General features: G+C 38.5%; 1 protein-coding gene across 1 annotated transcript in view; it reads left to right on the forward strand.

Moving 5' to 3' along the window:
- Nucleotides 1–362: 362 nt before the first annotated feature.
- Nucleotides 363–20,094, forward strand: part of PREX2 (phosphatidylinositol-3,4,5-trisphosphate dependent Rac exchange factor 2) — a 169,533-nt gene continuing 149,801 nt past the window's right edge. The window contains exon 1 of the mRNA XM_014873008.2: nt 363–610. Within this exon, the coding sequence (XP_014728494.1) occupies nt 470–610 (141 nt within the window). The 5' untranslated portion in view covers nt 363–469. The remainder of the gene's footprint in view (nt 611–20,094) is intronic.

Raw genomic sequence — 20,094 nt, forward strand, 5'->3', positions numbered from 1 at the left:
GTTGGAGGTCTCCAATTAGCCTCAAACTGGAGCTCGCAGCTTGTGTGTGAAACAGGCAGCTGCTGGCACGCAATCCTCCCTGAAGTTGTTTCCTTTCCTTTTTCCTGAGATTTAGCGGAGGGGGGGAAGGGGTTGGAGTCACATGGATACAAAGCTTTTGATTAATGTCCAAGGCTGTGCGGCTGCGGAGGCTTTCCAACCTCTCAGCTAGCAGGGCGAGCTGGGAACCAGTGACCGCTCGTTTCCTCCAGGCTCTGTCCCCTTCCTGACGGGAAAGGAGCGCGCTCGGGGGTGGCTCGTCGCCCGCGGACCTCGGGAGCGGGGTGAGCGGGGACGGCGGCTGGGACCGGCCGGAGCCCGGCCCCGCTGGGTGACTTGGCGGGGTCTTTGTTGTCCCTGTCCGCAGCGCAGCGCCGGGGCGCTCGGGGGAAGGCGCCGGGCTGGGAGCACCGACCCTCCTCGCTGCACCATGACAGAAGAAAGCAAAGGGGAAGGCAAGGGGGAAAGCGGGAAGGACTTGGAGAAGCAGCTTCGCTTACGCGTGTGCGTCCTCAACGAGCTGCTCAAGACGGAGCGGGACTACGTGGGCACGCTGGAGTTCCTGGTGTCGGTGAGCTGAGCGGGGGCCGCGGCCGCTCCCGCAGCTGAGCGGGACTCCCGCCGGGACGGGGATGTACACCCCGAGCTTTGGCTTCAAAGGCAGGGAGGGAGGGAGGGAGAGTAACAGGTTTTGAAATAGCCGGAGAGGGGTCGCACGTTGCCCCCCCGCCCCGATCCCCGGCCGCACTTTGGCGCTGGTGATCGCGCATCTCCGCGCGTGGAAGCGGATGGGGGTGATGGGTTTGGGTTCCCCCAAACCTACGGGGTGTGGGGGCTTGTGTTCATTTTAGGGCGCCGCAGTTCCACTACTTGTGATAGTCTTGGAAAGCCAGCGGTGCAGGGGGGAGGGAGCAGGACAGAGGGGGTGCTGGTGTGCAGCAGCTGCTTGGCATTAAAGCCACATGTGGCATTCACTCCTGTCTTGTGATACGGGGTCAGCTGGGAAGGTAGCGCGTTCTGCTGAGCTGTGTTGTGACAGTTTTAGCTTCCTTCTACTTTTGAGTATCACTGTTCATAGGATTATTGGTACCAGGTAATACCCTAGTCAGAAAGGCAGGAGTTCTCACTCTCTCAAAAAGCCAAAGTGACAAATTATTGCAGAACAGATGTGGGCGGTGTTTCATTTGTGCCTGATCTTGGTAGCATCACTTTAGGGCTCTGATAAATATGTCCAAATCAGCTGCTTGCAAAAGTTTTCACAGTAGCCCCATCATACATTTCTCTCCTCCTGTCCCATTGAAGAGGGGAAATCCTTCCAACTGCAAACTTCCTGCTTTGCTGCCTTGAGAATTGTGGACTTTCTGCTTATTACCATGAAAGAGGAAATTCTTAAGTTGGCTGTGACAGGGAGAATAAAAGCACAGACATTGGAGAGAAATAAGATCTACAGAGTAGCTTATTTTCTCCATATGTTTATCCTCAGCAGAACCATGAAAAATGGTAAATGGTCCAATATGTTGGGTTTTTTTTTTTAAGTTTAGCATGTATATTTGAAAAAGAGGCTATACAATTACTTTACTTCTTTCCATTTAATGATCAGGTTTTACCTATTTTAAAAAAAACCTATTCTAAGGCAATGTTCTTCCATATTTTACCTTAAGCCATAAATTTGGTGTATGCTAGAGTCTTGGATTCAGCAACTTTGAAGAATTTGTAATATCTTTAATTTTGTATTCCAAGGTTTTAGACATAGATATTTGAGTTCAAGCAGTAAGTGCTCAAATTATCCCAAGGATCAGAATTTCGAGGTATTTCAAGTTCTATTTCTATGTGTTTCGAGTTCTATCCAGACACTGAATTCAGTATTAAGTCTTTTTGCAGTTTGGATCAAGATGATCTAAATAAATAATGTAGAGAACGGATGAAGGGTTGGTGTTAAATACTTGCTTCTACATCAGCTTTTCAGATTAAATAATGATTGTGGACAGGGTTCAAGTGACAGTTCAGAGATGTAAATCCTTCACAGAGAAATGTCACATGTTCTAATTATGCCTCAGTTTTGTTTGAGGAAACAACTTCTGAGCTTTCCTTTGGTCTACCTGTGAGGTCTGCTGTTGAGATCAACTGTGATGGTGGATTTATGAGGGCCACTGGACTAGGCCTAGTTTGGAGACCATCAGATTGATTTTATGGAAGCCATCAAAACCATCATTGCAGAAGGGGTTTATGTTCTAGTCAAAGTTAACAGGCTTCTAGATCATCTTGGTGGTGTCAGTGGAGCTCATTGTGGTAGAAACCACATTTCCTTTATGACTGGGAAGCTAAAGGCAGTTATAGTCTCCCTAAGAGTTTGCTCAGAGTACCTGCAGTTTTCATAGTACTTAGTAGGATATTCACAGGGTGTTCACTTTGATAAATGAAAAAAGCCCTGTGCATGGCTAGAGAATGAAGAGGTTATAAGGAGGAAGTGACTTGCTGGTGTGTGTCAACACGGGAAATGTTTTGCTGGTTTCCCTACATTGGAAACATACCTATTATATGCGAGGTTCTTTTGTTTACACTGAAATTAAAGAGGATTGCTCAGAACAGATTTCTGGTTGGTTATTTAAAGTATTTTCTTTTCCCCCTAGTCCTCTATGATTGCTTATCCTCCACTTATCAGTGTAGTGCAAAGTAGCATGGTTTATATGTTCTGTCAAAAGTCTGTAACACTGTAAGGTGCAAAGCAGAAGACTTGATATATTTGTTACTTTATTAGAAAGAAGTAGCTGAGTAGTAATTCCTATGTGAATTCATTCACCTCTTCTTTTTTGGATTTATGCTGTGTAAATACAGTATATTTTGTTACATCTGCACTCATCACAAAACAAATCTGAGTGAAAAGGTCTGGTTGTATTAATATTATTCTTTTGTATCTCCTGAATCTTCCAGTAATAAACTGTAGTAGTGTAGTCTGTTGAGATTTCAGTGATACAGAGCAATAACAATTTTGGGCCAATTGCAGTGAGGTATGTAAACATATGTAAGGTGGATAAACTTAAGTCTCTCCCAGTGGTTGCAGCAATGTTGGAGGAAGGAGGCATGCCCAGGAAATTATGAATAAATGCTTATACTTCTCCTTCAGATGTTTTATTACATTTAGAGTGTCATTGCAATACCAGAGGTTTTGTTCCTTCTACATTTTCTTAAAAGTACCAAGCGATGGAAGAATTTAAGACAATAAATGCCTTTAAAGCTATATCTGTAGATAGAGGTTTTTATTATATTTTAAAATAACCTACAATATTAAGTTTCTGTTAGCCAGTACTTTACTGGCTAAATTAACATTTGGATGTTTTCTGCTTCTGGATATTCTTGCTGGTGTTCATACCATTTTCCTGTGGCAATATCTGTTTTCCAATGAAAGAGAAGCTTTACGTGCAAGAATAGAGGAAAATCTTTTTTTCTTAGCAAAATGCACTTTCTGGAGGGGACAGAAAGCAACAGTCAGTGAATGTTTGTGCCGTCTAAAATAATTCTATGTCATCCAATTGTGTGACTGAATAATTAATAATTACCTTGAGTACTTTTGGTAAAGATGCTTTAAAAAAAAGTGACATTACCAATATGTGCCTCATCTTTCATTCTTTACAGCAAATGACCAAATGTCTATATTTACTGTGATCTGTGTAAACATAAGGAAAATTTCCTATGTTGCCCTATAAGCACAATTAGCCTAGAGAAAAGGAGACTGAGGGAAAACTTTATCACTCTTTGCAAGTACCTGAAAGGAAACTGTAGTGGGGTAAGAACCAGTCTTATTTCCCCAGCTAACAAGTGCCAGGACAAGAGGAAATGGCTCCAGGCTGTGCTAGGGGAAGTGTAGGTTGGATATTAGGAAAAATTGATTCACTGAATGGGTGTTCAGGCCTTGGACTAGGCTACCCAGGGAAGTGATGGAATCACCATCCCTGGAGGTAATAAAGATGTAGACGTGGCACCTGGGGACATGGTTTAGTGGTGAACATGGCAGTGCTGGATTATTGGTTGAACCTGATGATCTTGGCAGTCTTTTTCAACATTAACGATTCTGTTCTATGACTAGCTAGCTAGAGCAAAACTACATAAACTTTTCTTAGATTCTCATTGGTCTGTGATTTTATGCTGGGGAATATATGATTCTTAATGAGAGTTTTAAAAATATAGTTGGATTTTTTTTTTTTTTTGTAATTTGCCGAATATTTTCATGCGAGGTTTCATTTACTGTGTAATCAGGATACTCAAATCCTCAACATAGCAGTAGTAAAGAGACCAGTACAACTGTGGGCAGAAATTGATGAGAAATTTTAAAGTATTTAATAGTAAAGAGTTGCTAAAAAGTGGCTAGTTTAATTTTTCACCTTATTATCTGATATAACGCTTAGTTCTTATGTTTGTGATCTACACTAATGGACCAGCCAGTAAGGGTAAACTAGGCCATAAAGAATTTTAGGATGCATGTACATATATGTAGGTATATATAAATATATAATATAAACATATATATTTTTTGGAAATAAACTTTATTTTGGAATTTAAATTGGAAATGTAATTGATCTGCTAAACTTGGTCTTCAGGGGATATCCATGGAAGCAGAGTTTAATTTTCTATGGCAGAGATTGTTTCTCTGGTTCAGTTTTGGGTTCTGACAAATTTGACATTGATGGGAATTGAAGCAGATGTTGGCACTTCTGTCAGCCTTCCCCACAGCCTCAGCTGGAGTGACTTGTTAGATCTTGAAGCAGCTGGGGGAAAAAAACAAAGCTAGTTTATTATGTAGACTATAGTATGGTTTACAGAGTCTCTCAGTGAATATATATGTTTCTGCCAGTTAACTCTCAAGTATCAGTTTGATTTTATTATAGCCTACTGTACTATCTTCTGCTTGCACTAAAGTGAAAAAAAAAAGGTTAGTTTTCTTTAAATGTGCCCTGTTAAGGGAAGCTGAATCCTTGCCATTCAATTGGTATAAAGAGATACTGTTTATAAGGTTTGTTGTGCAGCCTTTTCAGTGTCTATGTGACTCCTCGGGATCTGTATTCCCCTGCTGAACAATCCCTGTCTCTTGGCTCAATACATATTTCTCTGGTTGGTGAGCAGACTAATTACTTGGAGAAGTGATTGTAGTAATTGAGACTTCAGGTAACTTTTATAGTCAAATTCAGTGTTACTAACCCTGAGTAGCAATAGAGGATTTATGTCATGGATGAAAACTCCTCAAATGGGTATGCTATATAATAAACATAGATTTGGGCTTTCCACAAAAAAGAACAATCTATAAGTGATCTTTTATGGCTGTGGTTTGACAAAAACAAAGTATCTGTGTGTGCTGTTTTTGTGTGCCTGTGTGTATATGTCACAGAATACCTTAAATTGGAAGGGTCCCATAAGGATCATCTAGTCCCACTCACTGAATATGTTATATGTATATCTCAATTATAGTGATGATTAGTGACTTCATAGTGCTTTTCATAATTGCATTTATATTTTATAAAAGGGATTTAAATGAATGGAAGGGAAGGGTTTTAGCTGGCTGCATTTTTTGATAAGGTTATGTGATTTCCTTTCTCTTCAGGAAAAGAAAAACAGCATTCTATGGCTACTTCATCATAAAAAGTCAAAAGGAAGTGCAAGCACAATTACCATAGAAAGTCAATATCTTTTCCATTCACTTCCAATTTTTGCTGTTTTTAACTTGCTTAAGTGTTAACTAAAAATGTGAGTGTGGCATTCTATTTTTGACTTTGCTTGTCTATATCAATGGCACCACCTGTGGTCTCTACTAGAGTAGGAGTAACTGCTTAAAAGCTGTTTATTTCTTTGTAACCCATGCTCTAAGGTTGACCACTCTGCTTTATGGAATGGATTAGCAAGGAAGATTTTTTGTGTGTGTATCTATGTGCATCTTTACGTGAGTGCAGAGTTCATGCCATATAGGACAATGGCAAAAAGCAGAGTTTTTCTGAAGAATTTTCAAATACATATCTTATCTTGTTTGGAATTGGAAGGATTTATGCTAGACAATGACAAATGTTTCATACTTTTCAATGTATTTCCTCTTACTGCTCTCAGATACACTTAGATTGCATTGTGAAAAACTCTTCTTTAGGAAGAAAGATGGTTTGTTGAGCTGTTGAGTGAAAAGTTTAGAATACTGAAGGGGGAAATCTTTGTTCCAGAGAAACTTGTGTTCTTAAGACTTATTGTAGACTAAGACTTAATCTTCCGAAGACTATAATATGCTTAGAAGTTTTGTACAACTTCATGATTTATCTGTATTTATAGATAATATTTTCAGTGTGCTGGTTATTTCTTTGCTCTGCCTTATAGCTCAGTCTTAACTCTCCTGGCATATGTATTTTACAAATTCGTAGTGTGAGCTGCTAATTTAGAAGAGGCTGCTTGGAGGGCACCATCCATCAAAATTTCCAGGTTTAAGTTATTCTGTGCAGCCTAATGCTGCTGAATAATATGCTCTTTGCAGTGATTTCAAACATTTATGGAGGCATATTTTTCAACCCACTTCAGTAGTAATTTTTGTCATCATTTTATAAACACTAAGCTTTAAAACTAGGTATCCCAAGCTTGGTTTGTATTTATTTGGTAAGGTCTGCATGCAGAGCAACTTTGTCAATTAGATGAAGTTCAAGTCATTGTCACAGTGTTACAACATGTGAGAAATTGAAAAGTTCTTTATGTTAGAAACCAAAAGGAGCAGCCTTTTGGCCAAAAAAAATACAGACTAGCTGGAGTTGACCTAAGATACTGATTGGTATGACTTGCTAATCTGTAGAAGGCTACAACCATGTATCTCTAAGTAAAGTATATGTCCCTGCTTGGAAAGGATTTGGATTACCCATGAATGAAATATAGCCTTGAGCAAGGTAATGAATTTTATTGAAGACTCTTTTTTACAAGTGTCTTGAAGAACTTCTTGTAGTCACGTACTCATGCATATTCTTCAGAAATTTTGTCCAACTATTTTTGCTTTAGGACTCAACTACATGCATTTTGCTTGGGATTGAGCAGGATTATCACTGTCTTTGGTGAGCATGTGGATTGGGGTGGGACTGGCTGCTCAGGAGGAATGCAAGAATGAAGATAGCAAAGTGGAGTTGCCATTCCTGGAGGTGTTCAAGAGGTGTCTGAATCTGGTGCTGGGTGATATATTTTAGTGGTAGAGTCCTGTGCCTGGGATGGAATAACCCTGTTCACTTGTACAGGCTGGGAGCTGGAAAGCTTTAGATGTTACTCTGGGAGTACTTGTGGAGAAGAACTGGAATACGAGTCAGCAATTGCCTCCTTGCAGTGCAGAAAAGAATCAGCATCCTGGGACTGTTCTAGCAAGGACATTGCCAGTAGGTCAAGGGAGTTGATTCTTTACCCCTCTGCTCTGAGAGTCAAATTTTTGGCTCCCTAATTGAAGAAATAAATTTACCTACTAACACAAGTCTGGTGCTGGGACTGACCAGCAGGGCGAGGAGGGGCCAGGAGCATATTGCTGCAAAGAGGCTGAGAGAAAAAGGTTTCTTTGGCTTTGAGAAGGCTTGGTGGAATTTTTATTGTCTACAATTCACGGATGGATAGATGAGGGCAAGATGCAGCCACATTCCTCTTAGAGGTGCACAGTGGAAGGAGAGGCCATGGAAGATGGGAATTCCAACGTGATGTGAAGGGAAAAAATATTACTTACAATAAAACTGGTGAAAAACTGGTGTAAGTTGCTCAGAGGATGTTTTCTACTTTGCTTAAGGGTCATCTAGGCAAGACTGGACTACCTGTTCTAGTTGACACTGCTCTGTTCAAGCAATTGGGCTAGATGACCTCCTTTCCAACCTCCATGACTCATCAGTTTGCAATTTATTGCCATGACAGGAAAAAAAGGCTGACTGCCTTGAAGTTTCAGCCAATTTCAGGAGAGCAGGATTTTCAGGTTTGCATCTCTACTTTCCTTTATACTCTGAAATTGCAGTGCAAATGACCAATTATTTAAAATTCAAGAGAAGACTCAGGTACGCACTTTTAGGATTTTTCAAAAATTTCAGCTCAGGAAACAGATAATCTGTCACTTTTGTACTATTTTTCTATTCAGAGATGTCGCAGTGCATTGCTTTCATTAATAAATCAAACCTGTGTAGTTCTACAAATGGGAAACTTAGATCTTGATTTTTGGTTCCCTGTGGAAGTTTGTGCCAGAGCCAGAACTATAATCTGATGTCTTGATTCCCAGTTCACTACTCTGACAGCAAAGCAGCCCTTTCCCTTCATATATAATTGATGCTAAAAGAATGGTTGCCTACTTAAAATGTCTGAGAAGCTGCAAGGATAAGTGTTCAAAGCCAGCTTCATTTTGAGCAAGCTTGATTGCTCCTGGGATTGTCTCATAGGTTGCTTACAGTTGAATTTATCCTGTTGTAGGGACAGAACTGAGAAATTAGGGGTTGACACTTGTTTTAGGTCCCATGAAACCTCCAGATTGTCCTTTTGTGCTTTTGACAGTCTGGCTGCCAAGTCATCTGGCATCCCTGATGAGCTTTCAAGCTCAAGGTTGAAGAACATGAAGGGAATGTGTAGGAGAAACAGAACTCAAGTGACTACTAGAAAAAACAGTAATACATTGTAGTAAAGTGGCTTTCTTCATTTCAGTATAATTTGTGTGATTCAGGCCCCTTGACAAATTGATAATATCTTGATGAGTGAGGCAGAATAAAGAATCTAAATCCTTGACCTTCCTAGGGAAGTTTTATATGAATTCTCACTTCAAAATGAAGTTATTATTGAATTAATGTGATGGTGAATTTACATTAAAAAAGTGTTTTGTAATTTGACCTGTGAAAAAAATTGTTAATTTTCTATGGCTGTTTTAAAACGAGTCATTCCTAGAGTGAGGGATCAATGTTCTTATATGTTAACTTAACAATCCTAGTCTCTTTATGCCTAAATCAAATATGTTGTGACAGAGTGATTGATGTCTGGGATGCTATGAATTTGTGCAACAAGACTGGAAAATAACTTCATTTTGTTGCTTAGTATGTGCTAAGTTATGATATTCTTAAATTCCTTGGGTAAGGTATCTGGATTCCTAGAAGAAATGGCATGTGACAGCATGCTTTGAGACGTCCTCTGACTCTAGATCTCAAAGACATTCTGTAGAGTGTGGTCTTTGCTCTAAGAGTCACAGAGGCATTTGAGACTTAAATAGATGTGGCAGCAACTGAAGCTCTGAAATGTATGAGCACCACTTGGATTAAAAAGATACCAGAGCCTGACAAGGTAGAGGGAAGAAAAAGTGACACACACCTGTAGAGAAAGTTTGTGTTGTGTCACTTGTAAAATGCTTGTGGCTGAATAGTTTGTATTTACCTTTTTGTTGTCTGGGAGAGAGAGCTATTTTGCAGAAGCTGTAGGAAGCAGGAAGGCAATAAATAAGTCTCGATTCATGGAATGCCTTTGTAAAAATGGCCACCCTACATTTATAATGAGAGCTGCTTCCTTCCTGCTAGTGCCTGTTGGTTTTTGTTCATGAAAGGTATGATAAAATAATACTTAGAAAGGAACTTGCTGGATATGATAAAGACCTAAAATGAGACATGCTGGAAGGAGCCTATGACTTGCTGTGACAGATTTAAGGAAAGGTCTATCCCAGTTGCCCTGATTCTGGCCAGGACTGGGTTAATTTTTGCAGTAGACAGGGGGAGCATGGCTAGGACATGGTGATCATTCTACACCATCTCACATAATTGGTTGAAATGGGAAAAAAGCAATCTCCTTTGGGGAGAAAGGGGTCCCTTCTGGTCAAGGTAGCATGGTGGAGGCAGTGGTCAGGTACTGCTGTTTCCATCTGAATCACTCCCCTCTTTCTCCTGCCCTGTGCCATTAGTAATGTTGCTGTTACTGTTTGTTTTCTTATCTCATTGCTGTTTCCAGTAAATTGTTCTCATCTCAACCTGTGATCTTTAACTTTTGTGCCTCAAATCCTCCTTTCTAGCCCACCACAAGGGAAGGGGGGAGCAGGGGCTGAGTGAGTCAGTGATGTGTGGTTTCAGTGGAAGCACTAACTTGGGGATACCATTACTAAACTACAACACAGTATTTTTTTTCATAATGGTAAGTAGTAGCATTACTTAGGGGGTTTGTTCTTCCGGATTGGGAGCTGTCTCTCCTGAAGAGTGTAGGTCTTGTACCTGGTTGCAAACTAAATGATTTGAGTTTCATCACTTTACTTTTGTATTTGTGTATTTTTTTGGCATCTGTAACTTCTGAATGTGTATCCCATAAAATAATTCCTTTTACACCTTTTAAATATCCTGTCTAAAAAAATTTGCTAAGTACTTGCATCACTATTTTTCTTGTTGGAAATCTAATTATTCTTTTTATGAAACCCTTTTCATATGTTCAATCATCTTTCAAATTCCTTTGTGATTAATTCTTCTATTTCATTGATCTTCTGCCTAGTTTAATTCTTAGTCTTTTGCATACAGTTTTCAGAGGGCAAAAACTAACATTCCCAAACAACTGTAATAAGTGTTTGAGGTACTGAATTATGATAAGAAAAGCCACAATTCAGTACCTTATACTTGTCATAATAATCTTTCTTGACTGAAAAACATTAAAATTCTCTTTATCCTTCTGCAATGTGTAGTTAGCCCCTTACTGAGGCACTTTTTTTGCCTCTTTACTTACCTTTAAATATGACAAGTGGTATTTTTAGAGATTGGGCAAGATTCTTGAAGTATGAATTGTAGCTGCCATTTGCTTTTTCTTACCAATCTGTTTTGCCATGTGAATGGGGAAAAGATCTAGGAAGATGTCTCAGTGAAGGATTAAGTAGCCAACCAGGAATAAATATGAACAGTATTTATATGAGATTGCATTTTTGTGCTCTGGAAACAGGAAGGAGAAAATATAAAGGAAAAATACACTAGCAAGGAAGAAAAGGAAGAGGAAAGGGTTACTAAAATTAGTTCTAAAAACGAAAACTTGCACAAAACTCCCCTTTGAAACATGGCAGGTATGTGATGAAATTTTCTCATACTGCAGTAGATGTGTTAATAGGACAGGCATCACTGGCTTTTGCAGTGTTAAATTAGATGCTGCTCATGGTCCCAGAAGTTAACCATGTTATTGGATGTTTGCTGTGAGTGTGGAGCAGTACAAGCACAGTGTTTGTTAGACATCTTCAAATACAGTCAGCTTGAGGTGTGAAAATACCATTATCTTTTAATTTAGTTATTGTGTGCTAATTTGCTTTTATTTTATGATTAAAACATGAAATTTCAATAATTATCAAGAGATAATTAGAATTTTTATTGGAGAGAGCAGTGTGTGAGCTGTCTTTAGTTAATCTCTTTTATCAGTAAAAGAGACCTCCAGGTTTTCAGAAGGGTGTGACTGAACATTTCAGAAGTGCTAGGTTGTAGATTGTTTCCATAATGTTGGAAATATTTTTGGCAGAGCTGAGATCTTTCTGCAGCTTAGAGTTACAGCAGAGACATATGAAGTAGAAGGATTGTATCTGTTGTTTTCTCTAAGTGTACAGGTTCATTTTCTATTAAGATGTTGGTTCTGTAGTTCAGTTACACAGAACAACACAAACACCATTAATAATAATACTGGAATTAATGAATGGAAATTAGAAAACTAATTGGTTGCAGACCACATTTAAATATCTTGTAATATACCTGGAAGGATTCTTTATGTGGGCAGGGGCAGAAGAGTGAAGAGCTGATAGCAATAACTTTTCTTTTACTTGAGGGTTCATTTATCTCTTTGACACTGCATGAGATCCTGTTTATTAAGAATAATGCCTGGAAGTTGGCAGTTATATTCTGTACGAGTGTGTTAATTTCTTCCCATATGCTATGAGGTTGTCCTTACAGGAAATAAAGGGACTTTTTCCCATGTTTAGTTTTACTGAACTGTTACAATAGTCAGACCGGACAGAAAGAATGGGAAGGAAAGTTTCCTGTTTTCTGCAGATATTGAAGTTGTCTTCGACCCTTACCAAGGAAGATCTTCTGTCCCACTGTGACTGCAGAGAGAGCTGATTGCCACTGCTGTATGAAGGTGCTATGATCTCTCTTGAAAAGCAGTGCTTCACTCTTAAATATTTTAAGGCAATTTACTGTCTCTTCTAGCCATCTCAATTACATCTCAGTATTTGCACTTAGAAATAGCAAATTGACATCAGGGAATGCTTCAAGTTGCCTCTTTATAAACACTCAGATGTATTATACTGTGTTTAGAATAGTTTTAGATAGGTGATGAAATAAAGCTGGGGCCTGACTGATAGAAAAGGAAAGCAGAGGAGAGTACAAATATTGGAAGCTTTTCATAATAGTAAGGATTTGAACTGCAAAAATGAATCATGCTTTGTTTTGAGTCTACTGTGCCAGGACAAAATTGGGGAAGGCTGGCAAGTCAGTGTCTCAGCAAATACTCTGATGAAATGTTCATGTGAAGCTGAGGATAAATTATGCTGATACTGCTACAATGTAAGTTATGGGTTTCCATAGCTAGGGAAAGACAAACACTGACTGGCCCCACATGTGAAAATCTTTTTAGCCAATATTCAACCTGTAAGTTCAAAAGTGATTGTTTGTCTTTAAATTTCACCTACTTGTGTTATAGAACATTCCCGTGAGTTGAGGGAGATGACCATCAGCCATGATTAAAGATAATTTTAATTGCAATGCATGAAGATAAAAGTTGAACAGGAGCTGTACTACTGATAGAATTACTTCATAATGTCATTCAGTAAACCAAGTGAAGAAACTTCTTCCAAGTTAAAGATAAGTTGCATTTTATAGTTACAGTAGTTTATCATTTGTTATAGTACCTGTTTTTAAGTCATTAAAGTTGAGTAGTTACAACTCAATCTCATTAAGTTTTTAACTTTGATTTTGTAATGCACTTTTCAACATATACAGTCCAGTAAAACATATTTTTCTAAATTAATTTGAAGCAAAATTTTCAGGTGAATTGTTTAACAAAGCTTCTCTTGTTTCTCTGTCAAACTTACTTGGTGTACAAATGCCACTTTAAAAAGGCTATCAATGCAGGATTACATAAAATATTGTCCTAAAGTGTTTAAATATTGTCCTAACATTTAAACATATTTTATGTAGATTACTATATGTGTGAGCAAGTGATGCTGGCAGTTGCTGTATCATGAAAAATGAAGAACCAGATGAACTTTATTTGAGCATCCTGTGAGAAATATGTACTGAAAATACACTGGATTAATTAGTTTTCATCTCTTCTACAGCAGCATCCAGCACAGAAAGTAACGACTTTTGCACTTCTAGATTTTGCTAATAAAGCTTGGTGTTTGGACCAAATGAGATGTTCTTATTACAAAAAGAAAAAATAAAATATTAAAATATGGCCACCGTGACAACCATTATGCATTTGCATATTGCATATCTTTGTAATGAAAAATTCCCCATATTTACTTGCCAAGTGCAATTTGGCTTTTGACTGCAAGGACTGTTAGATGTAAAACAGGGCTTTGGCAAAATGCTATTTTGTGTCTAAAATGTTTGTTCTTTGTATGCTGCTGTCTTTCTTAATGTACCATGGCAGTGAAGGCTGTAATGGCTATTCCAGTCCTTTTCCTGTTGTTTTCCAGCCACCAGCTCTGGGATAATACAATGCTTTGACTTTCCTATTTATTTCCAAAACTTTTTATTTCACTTTTTATCAAAAAATTAAAATTAAAAAACATTTTAATTAACTTTTAATAAGAGTAAATGTTTCTCATATTCTGACTAATGGTAACAAATAAAGCATTTACTACAGTTATGCCACAGACTTCCAAAATATACCAGTATATCACAGCAGTTCTAGTTGCTGACCCTTTATTCTTCCATTTCTGCAAATTTATTTACTTGATTTTGCCTTTTAGGAGATGGTGGATGGTTATTGATAGATAACTGGACTTGAGATAGATGCAACATTCATTGTCAATAGGGCAGCTGTAGCTTTACTGTGCATTATGGATGGGAAGCAAATATTAGTATATTAAATATTGTTATTGTTGTAGAAAGTCCAGTACAGTTAAAGATTTGAGGATTTTTTTCTGGTTAATGAAAAATGTAGATGAACTGCAGATTTTCCACAAGTAATCAAATTCCACTTCTAAGGTTTTAAGAGAAAATGAAGCACCTTAAAATAATATTTTTGGCCTTTAGATAGCTTCTGCTATCTAAACCCCAGTATTTTAGGCGACTACTGTTTTTGTGAATTTATGCATTTAGGAGAAGTGGCTACAACAGGTGCTATCAAATATTGCCCTTCTGTGTGAAGTTTAAATAAATATTTACTTTGAATGTCCAAATTTACATTATGTCACATCACCTTATAAATTAGTTTCTACTTCAGCAGATTGTTATATACAGATATCTCTAGCCCTCTGTTCCTAGTGTATCTTTAATTTTGATTTACATGCTTACACTAAAATTACACGGAGTTTAAAGCCATGATGAGTCATGACCAGACCTAAGATGTGAATATGATTAACATAAATTATGAGGTAGCCTGATTCTGTGCCCAGACTAAGACAAAGACCTGAGGAACCAGACTGCTGGTTAAATTTCAGATTCTCCTCAGATCTCCAGTGCTTCTTGTGCAGAGTGAAAACAGTTCAATTGCCAGCACTCTGCTACCCCCACCTATTCACATGGGGACAGGACTCAGGCAAGGCACTTTGTCTCAGCCTCTGCATGGACTTTGATTTGATCATCTCATACTCTTTTTACTGCTCTTTTAATAACTACTACACCGGATTTTGCCACCTGGCCTTGGGGAATTAGATACTGCTGCTCCTACCCAACAGAGGCTTGGATATTTTTAATTAAAAAGTCTGTGTCTGGCTTTTCCCTTAGTGAATGTCTTCATTTGATAACTGAAGAATGAAAATATATTTACGTTGTTCCAAATTTTCTGTAAGCAAACTTTTACACAACAGGCTTCTAAATTTGTATGCTCATACTAATGTATGTCCACTTAACTAAAAATATTAGGAAAAAACTTTCCTTAGATTTTAGGGTGAGGTAATGAACGTGCTGATGCCATTCTAATACCAATTTGCTTTTCAAGTTTGTTTCAGGGGCAACTAAAGCTGTGCTAAATATGAATAATAAAATCATTATGGCTATGCAATATATATAAGTATGTGGTTGGGAGTCAGTCCTAACATGAGGCATTTACTAGAGATGCCTATGTCAGGAATTTATCTAGGTAGTTAATGGATGAAGACAAACTTGGGTAGGAGACTTTGTGTCTTTCCTTTTTTTGCTCAGCTACTGAATTAAGTTAAATACCCTTCCTAAAAGCTGACTATTAGATTGTCACTTGTTTCTTTATTGGTGTTATCATGGAATGGTTTGGATTGGAAGGAATATTAAAAATAATCTGTCTTGAACCCTGCTGCCATGGGCAGGGAACCTTCCACCAGATTAGGCTTCCCAAAGCCTCATTTAGTCTGCCTTCAGCAGGTGGAGCCCACAGCCTCTCTGGGCTACCTGTTCCACTGTGAAGCTTCTTAGGTCTTGTCAAGCCCAGTCTCTTACAGTGAGTAGTTCTTCACTCTCCCAGTCACTGCTTTCACTTTTTGCACCTCAGGTAACGGGGCTGGGATACCTGCTGGTCAAGAGAGAGGTAAAAAATGGCATTGAGTGACAAAATGGCACTGCCATAGCCTTCTCCATGTCCTGGTAAACTGGTTACCAGTATCTTTCCTGAGTAGACCCACATTTTCCCTCATCTGTTGCTGATGTACCTATGGAAGCTGGCGTTGTTACATGGATGTCCTTGGCCAGATTTACTTCTGCCACTACTTTCCTAACCATCTCTGTGGCTGTTTAGACAATTTTTCTATATTCTTCTTGGGCTACCTTGCCCTACTTCCATCCATTTTAAACTACCTGTTTGTGTTTAAGTTTGTCCAGGGGCTACTTTTTCATCCATGTAGGCCTCCTGGCATTCTTCCCCGATTTCCTGTTACTTCAGAAGATTTCCATCAGATTTATCTATAAATTTTCAGCTTTAGATTTCCATTGAAAACTGTTTCCTATGCTGTGAAGATTTCCTTTATTCATATTCTGTTTTTTTACTTTCAGTCTCTTCTACCTACCTCTAGTATGAATAAAAGATGACAGCTTTTGTCACGTCTCTTTTGTAACCAAAAAATGAATTCATTAAGTGACGATGAATAAAATACTTGTTTCCAGAAGCGTACTTAATGTTTGTGTTTGTAAAGGCTTTTACTGAAGCTACTGTACATGCTCAAAAAAGCAAAAAGAAGTTAACATTATCCTGGAACTCTAGTGTCATAATGGAAGTGCTTTGTCTTAGTTTAAATAAATATTTACTTTGAAAGTCCAAATTTACATTAGCTAAGAAGACTCTTAATGTGTATTGTAGATTGTGCATTCTGATAATAGTGCTGCATAACACATAATGGATAAGCATTCTCAGAATGCTAGAGTTATTCTGAGATTTGCCTGTTGTTTATGGTGCATTCAGACTTCCATTATTTGGAACAACTGGAACTCAAGCCATACTGTTCCTGTCAGAGGTGCCCCTTGCTGTGGGCTGGGTATTCTGACAACTGGCATTTGGAGTTACTGCTGAATCAAAGATGGGAGGGAGCAGCGACCAAGACTGAGGAATGCTGCAAAAACTGCTAGCCCTGCCAGTAACAAATTGCAAAACAGGACACTTGAGTGTCTGGAATTTTATTTTCTTGGTCCAAGCATTTTAAAATTTATGGGTAACAAAGTCTGAGTGTGTACCTATGGATGCTGAAAGCTTTTGATGTCTCCTGGACTTGGTTAGGGAAATAGCATGGGGGGTAAATTTAATTTTCTCCTAGGGACATGTCTGAACCTCTAGATAATTCTTTCCAATATAGATTGGCCTGCCATAGTGAAAGAAAACGTGATGTAAAAGGCTGCTCCACCATTCTGTTGAGCAGGATCACTGGTATGAAAATGTAACCAGCAGCACTGGTGGGGGGGAAGGAAGAGGAGCAGGCTAATTGTTTTTGAATCAGATGGAGAAGTCTGGTTAATTTTAAGATATTGCAGGGAAAACATAATGTGATAGGAGAAAACACAATAGTTCAGGTGTTAACAATATTTTAAATAGAAACTGGTGCCTCTCAGAGGCATATGCACATGCTCTCTGTTAGTGAGGGCTACCTAAACAGTGCTTTATTGATTTAATTTATAAAAATACCACTCATTTTATCTCATGGTGTAGTTAAAGTTTTTAAGGTAAGTTCCATATTTTAATAATTTTATAATATTGAGAAAATATAATAATGCTGATTTTGTACAGCACACTGAGTATTAGCATCATTCTGCATGTATTTAAGCACTTAGCACAAATGAAATGCTTATCTTTACTGTTTTGCAGCCAAGTCAGTAAAGCACAGTACATTTGCTTTTAATAAACAGATGCAATGCAACAATAGAGTTTTCTGCGTGTTTCATCAGGAAACTGGCACCTTCATATTTGGTAGAATTTCATTAAACATGCGGGAGAGGCAAGGTGGAGGATGCAGTGGGGTTATTTTCCTAATGTCAGAGAACAGGCTTTTGCTCTTCTGTGTGAATCCAGTCAGCTCAACCAAGTGAAAAGCTTGGAAGTGCCCAGTGGAGGCTAATTAGAAGCCTCCACCATCACTGCCCACAGAATCTGTTTGCACTCAGTGTTCTTGGCACCCTGCACACCGCTGCACTGATTTCACTCTTCATCTGCCACCTTTCTACTGCTGCTGAGCCTGTTCCAGTCCAGAGCCACTGGCTTGAGCAGGATTTTCCGAGCAGTTGCATCTCTGATAGCCTGCACCCTTTCAGTACCGAACCCTAAAGCTGGATTGGGAAAGAACTTGACTCTTTTCCCACAAAATGAATATGTTCATAAATGTAGGATCAGGGAAAAAGGATATAAATCAACAGAATGATGAGCTGGGAGTGGATGATAACAGTGGAAATAGCGAGCAAGTGAGAACAGGCAAAAAAAGCCAATGAATTGTAAGTAGAAATCAAGATGAAAACAGTTGAGTGTGCTCTGCATAAAAAGGTTGCACTGAAATTCTGGATTTCCAGGTCTTCTTGTTTATTCCTGGTTATTTAGAAATAGTCATGAAACACTAGGAAAGTGAAATTCTTTGCTCTGGTAAACTCCAAGGTTTACTAAATCTATTACTATTACCAGCTTCTCTTCTGAAGCAGTAGAGACTTCTGCTTTGAATGTAAAGGTTAATGACTTATGCAGAGATGAGTATCAATTTACATGTCAGAATGTATGTTTTTCAGCTTAAACACAATTACTGGAGTTGTACTTCACTGCTCATGTTAATGCAATCCTGTTGGACAGAGAAGAGCAGGGAAAGATTAGACTTCATTGCAGTGCCAGGGAGTGGTATCTGTTGAACTTCTGCTAAATCTGTTACTCCTCTTGGGTGATTTCATCGTCATCATATATACAGATTTTTTTCACTATAGAGTATCTACTCAGTGTTGTAGATAAAGATATAGTTTGTGGCCAGTCCCTGTTCTCTCAGTTAACCAGTGTACTAACCCTTACTCTGTTTCCTGCCATGGCTGTCTCTGCCTGACCAACCCCATTTTTTTATAACAGCCAGGGAATATGTTTTACTGAGAATCTGTTATTGGCGTGGAGTGGGAGTGATCACACTAGAAGTCCATTGCTTTTCCAGTGTATCCTCTCTCTCAGCTCTTGCCAAAGCACTTCACACTTCATCTGTAGTTTTGCTGTCTGATGCATCTTTGACTATGGGACAAAGAGATGCCTTTTGTGTTGGATGGAGAGAGGTGACAAGGGAAGATTCTTCCGGAGTCCCACTCTTTCCCCACTTGGGAAAGATTCCTCCTATGAAGTAGAGATCAGTAACCTTCCTCCTGCTCAAAGTCAGAAGTTTCCTTCACAGTTTGGGATTGACCTGTTGAGGTCTCCATGTAGCTGTAGGTTGTTTGAGATGCACTACAGTATATATTTTTTAATAAAATGGGATGCTTTTAAAAGTAGTTTAGCAAAAGAGAAGTGTTCATTAATGAAAAATGTAAAAGCCCAGGGGTTTATTTATATTTACAGTTTGAATGGAAACATATCTGGATAAACTCTTTGGGTAGGCATGTAAAAAGAACAGTTCTGGAATGGGAAAACTTAGATATTATATAGAGAAGTTTCTGAAAACTGAAGTGGTAACCTTGAATTATGTGCTAGGCACCTCAGTATATTAATACTTTAAATGGAAGAAAACCATTAATACAGTATTCCACAGAAAAAGATGTTATTTTGTAGTTTTACTGTTTTAATTGCATATTTAAAATTGTTTTGAGGGGTGCATTATTGAAGTCAATCTGAGCACTATTTGAACATATTTAAAGACTGTAGAAGAGAGCTAAACAAATACACATCTGAAACAGACGTTGTGATTGTTCTTTGAAATTTTAAAAGCATGTATTCCAAGTCTGACTCAGCTCTGAAGTTAATTAAATCAATTACTTAATAGCAGTAATATTTAATATTTAAAATTTAGTATGTTATGACCTTTTTTTGTTAAGTAGGATATCTATTACTAATTTTGAAGAAAATGTGAAATTATATTAACCTAATAGATTTTGTATTGTTTTGTACGTCCTGAAAACACACTGGATGTAGTACTTTAATCAGAAGCATATGGCAGACCTTATGAGTGAATAGAAGAATAGGGATTGTGCTGCTAGAGTAATTGTATGGTAATAAAGTTGTGGGTTTATTTTTTGTTCCTGATCAGTATGTCCTGACAGAAAACCAAAGTCAAACCTTTAAGGACAGTGGACTGCAGAGCCTCTGGGGTCAGCAGTAACTTAGGAGAAGTATGCAGGGAGGTCAGAGATCAGTTTAGGGGCTCATTTATCAAGGGAATGAGCACGGGGGGCTCCCTCCCCATTGGTCCTTGAGTTGATTTAGAAACCAGGAGTGGAAGCAGCAGGATGGAAAGCGCAGCTGAGATCTCTCAAG

This window comes from Sturnus vulgaris, chromosome 1 (assembly GCF_052056855.1).
Source record: "Sturnus vulgaris isolate bStuVul1 chromosome 1, bStuVul1.hap1, whole genome shotgun sequence".
NCBI lineage: Eukaryota > Metazoa > Chordata > Aves > Passeriformes > Sturnidae > Sturnus > Sturnus vulgaris.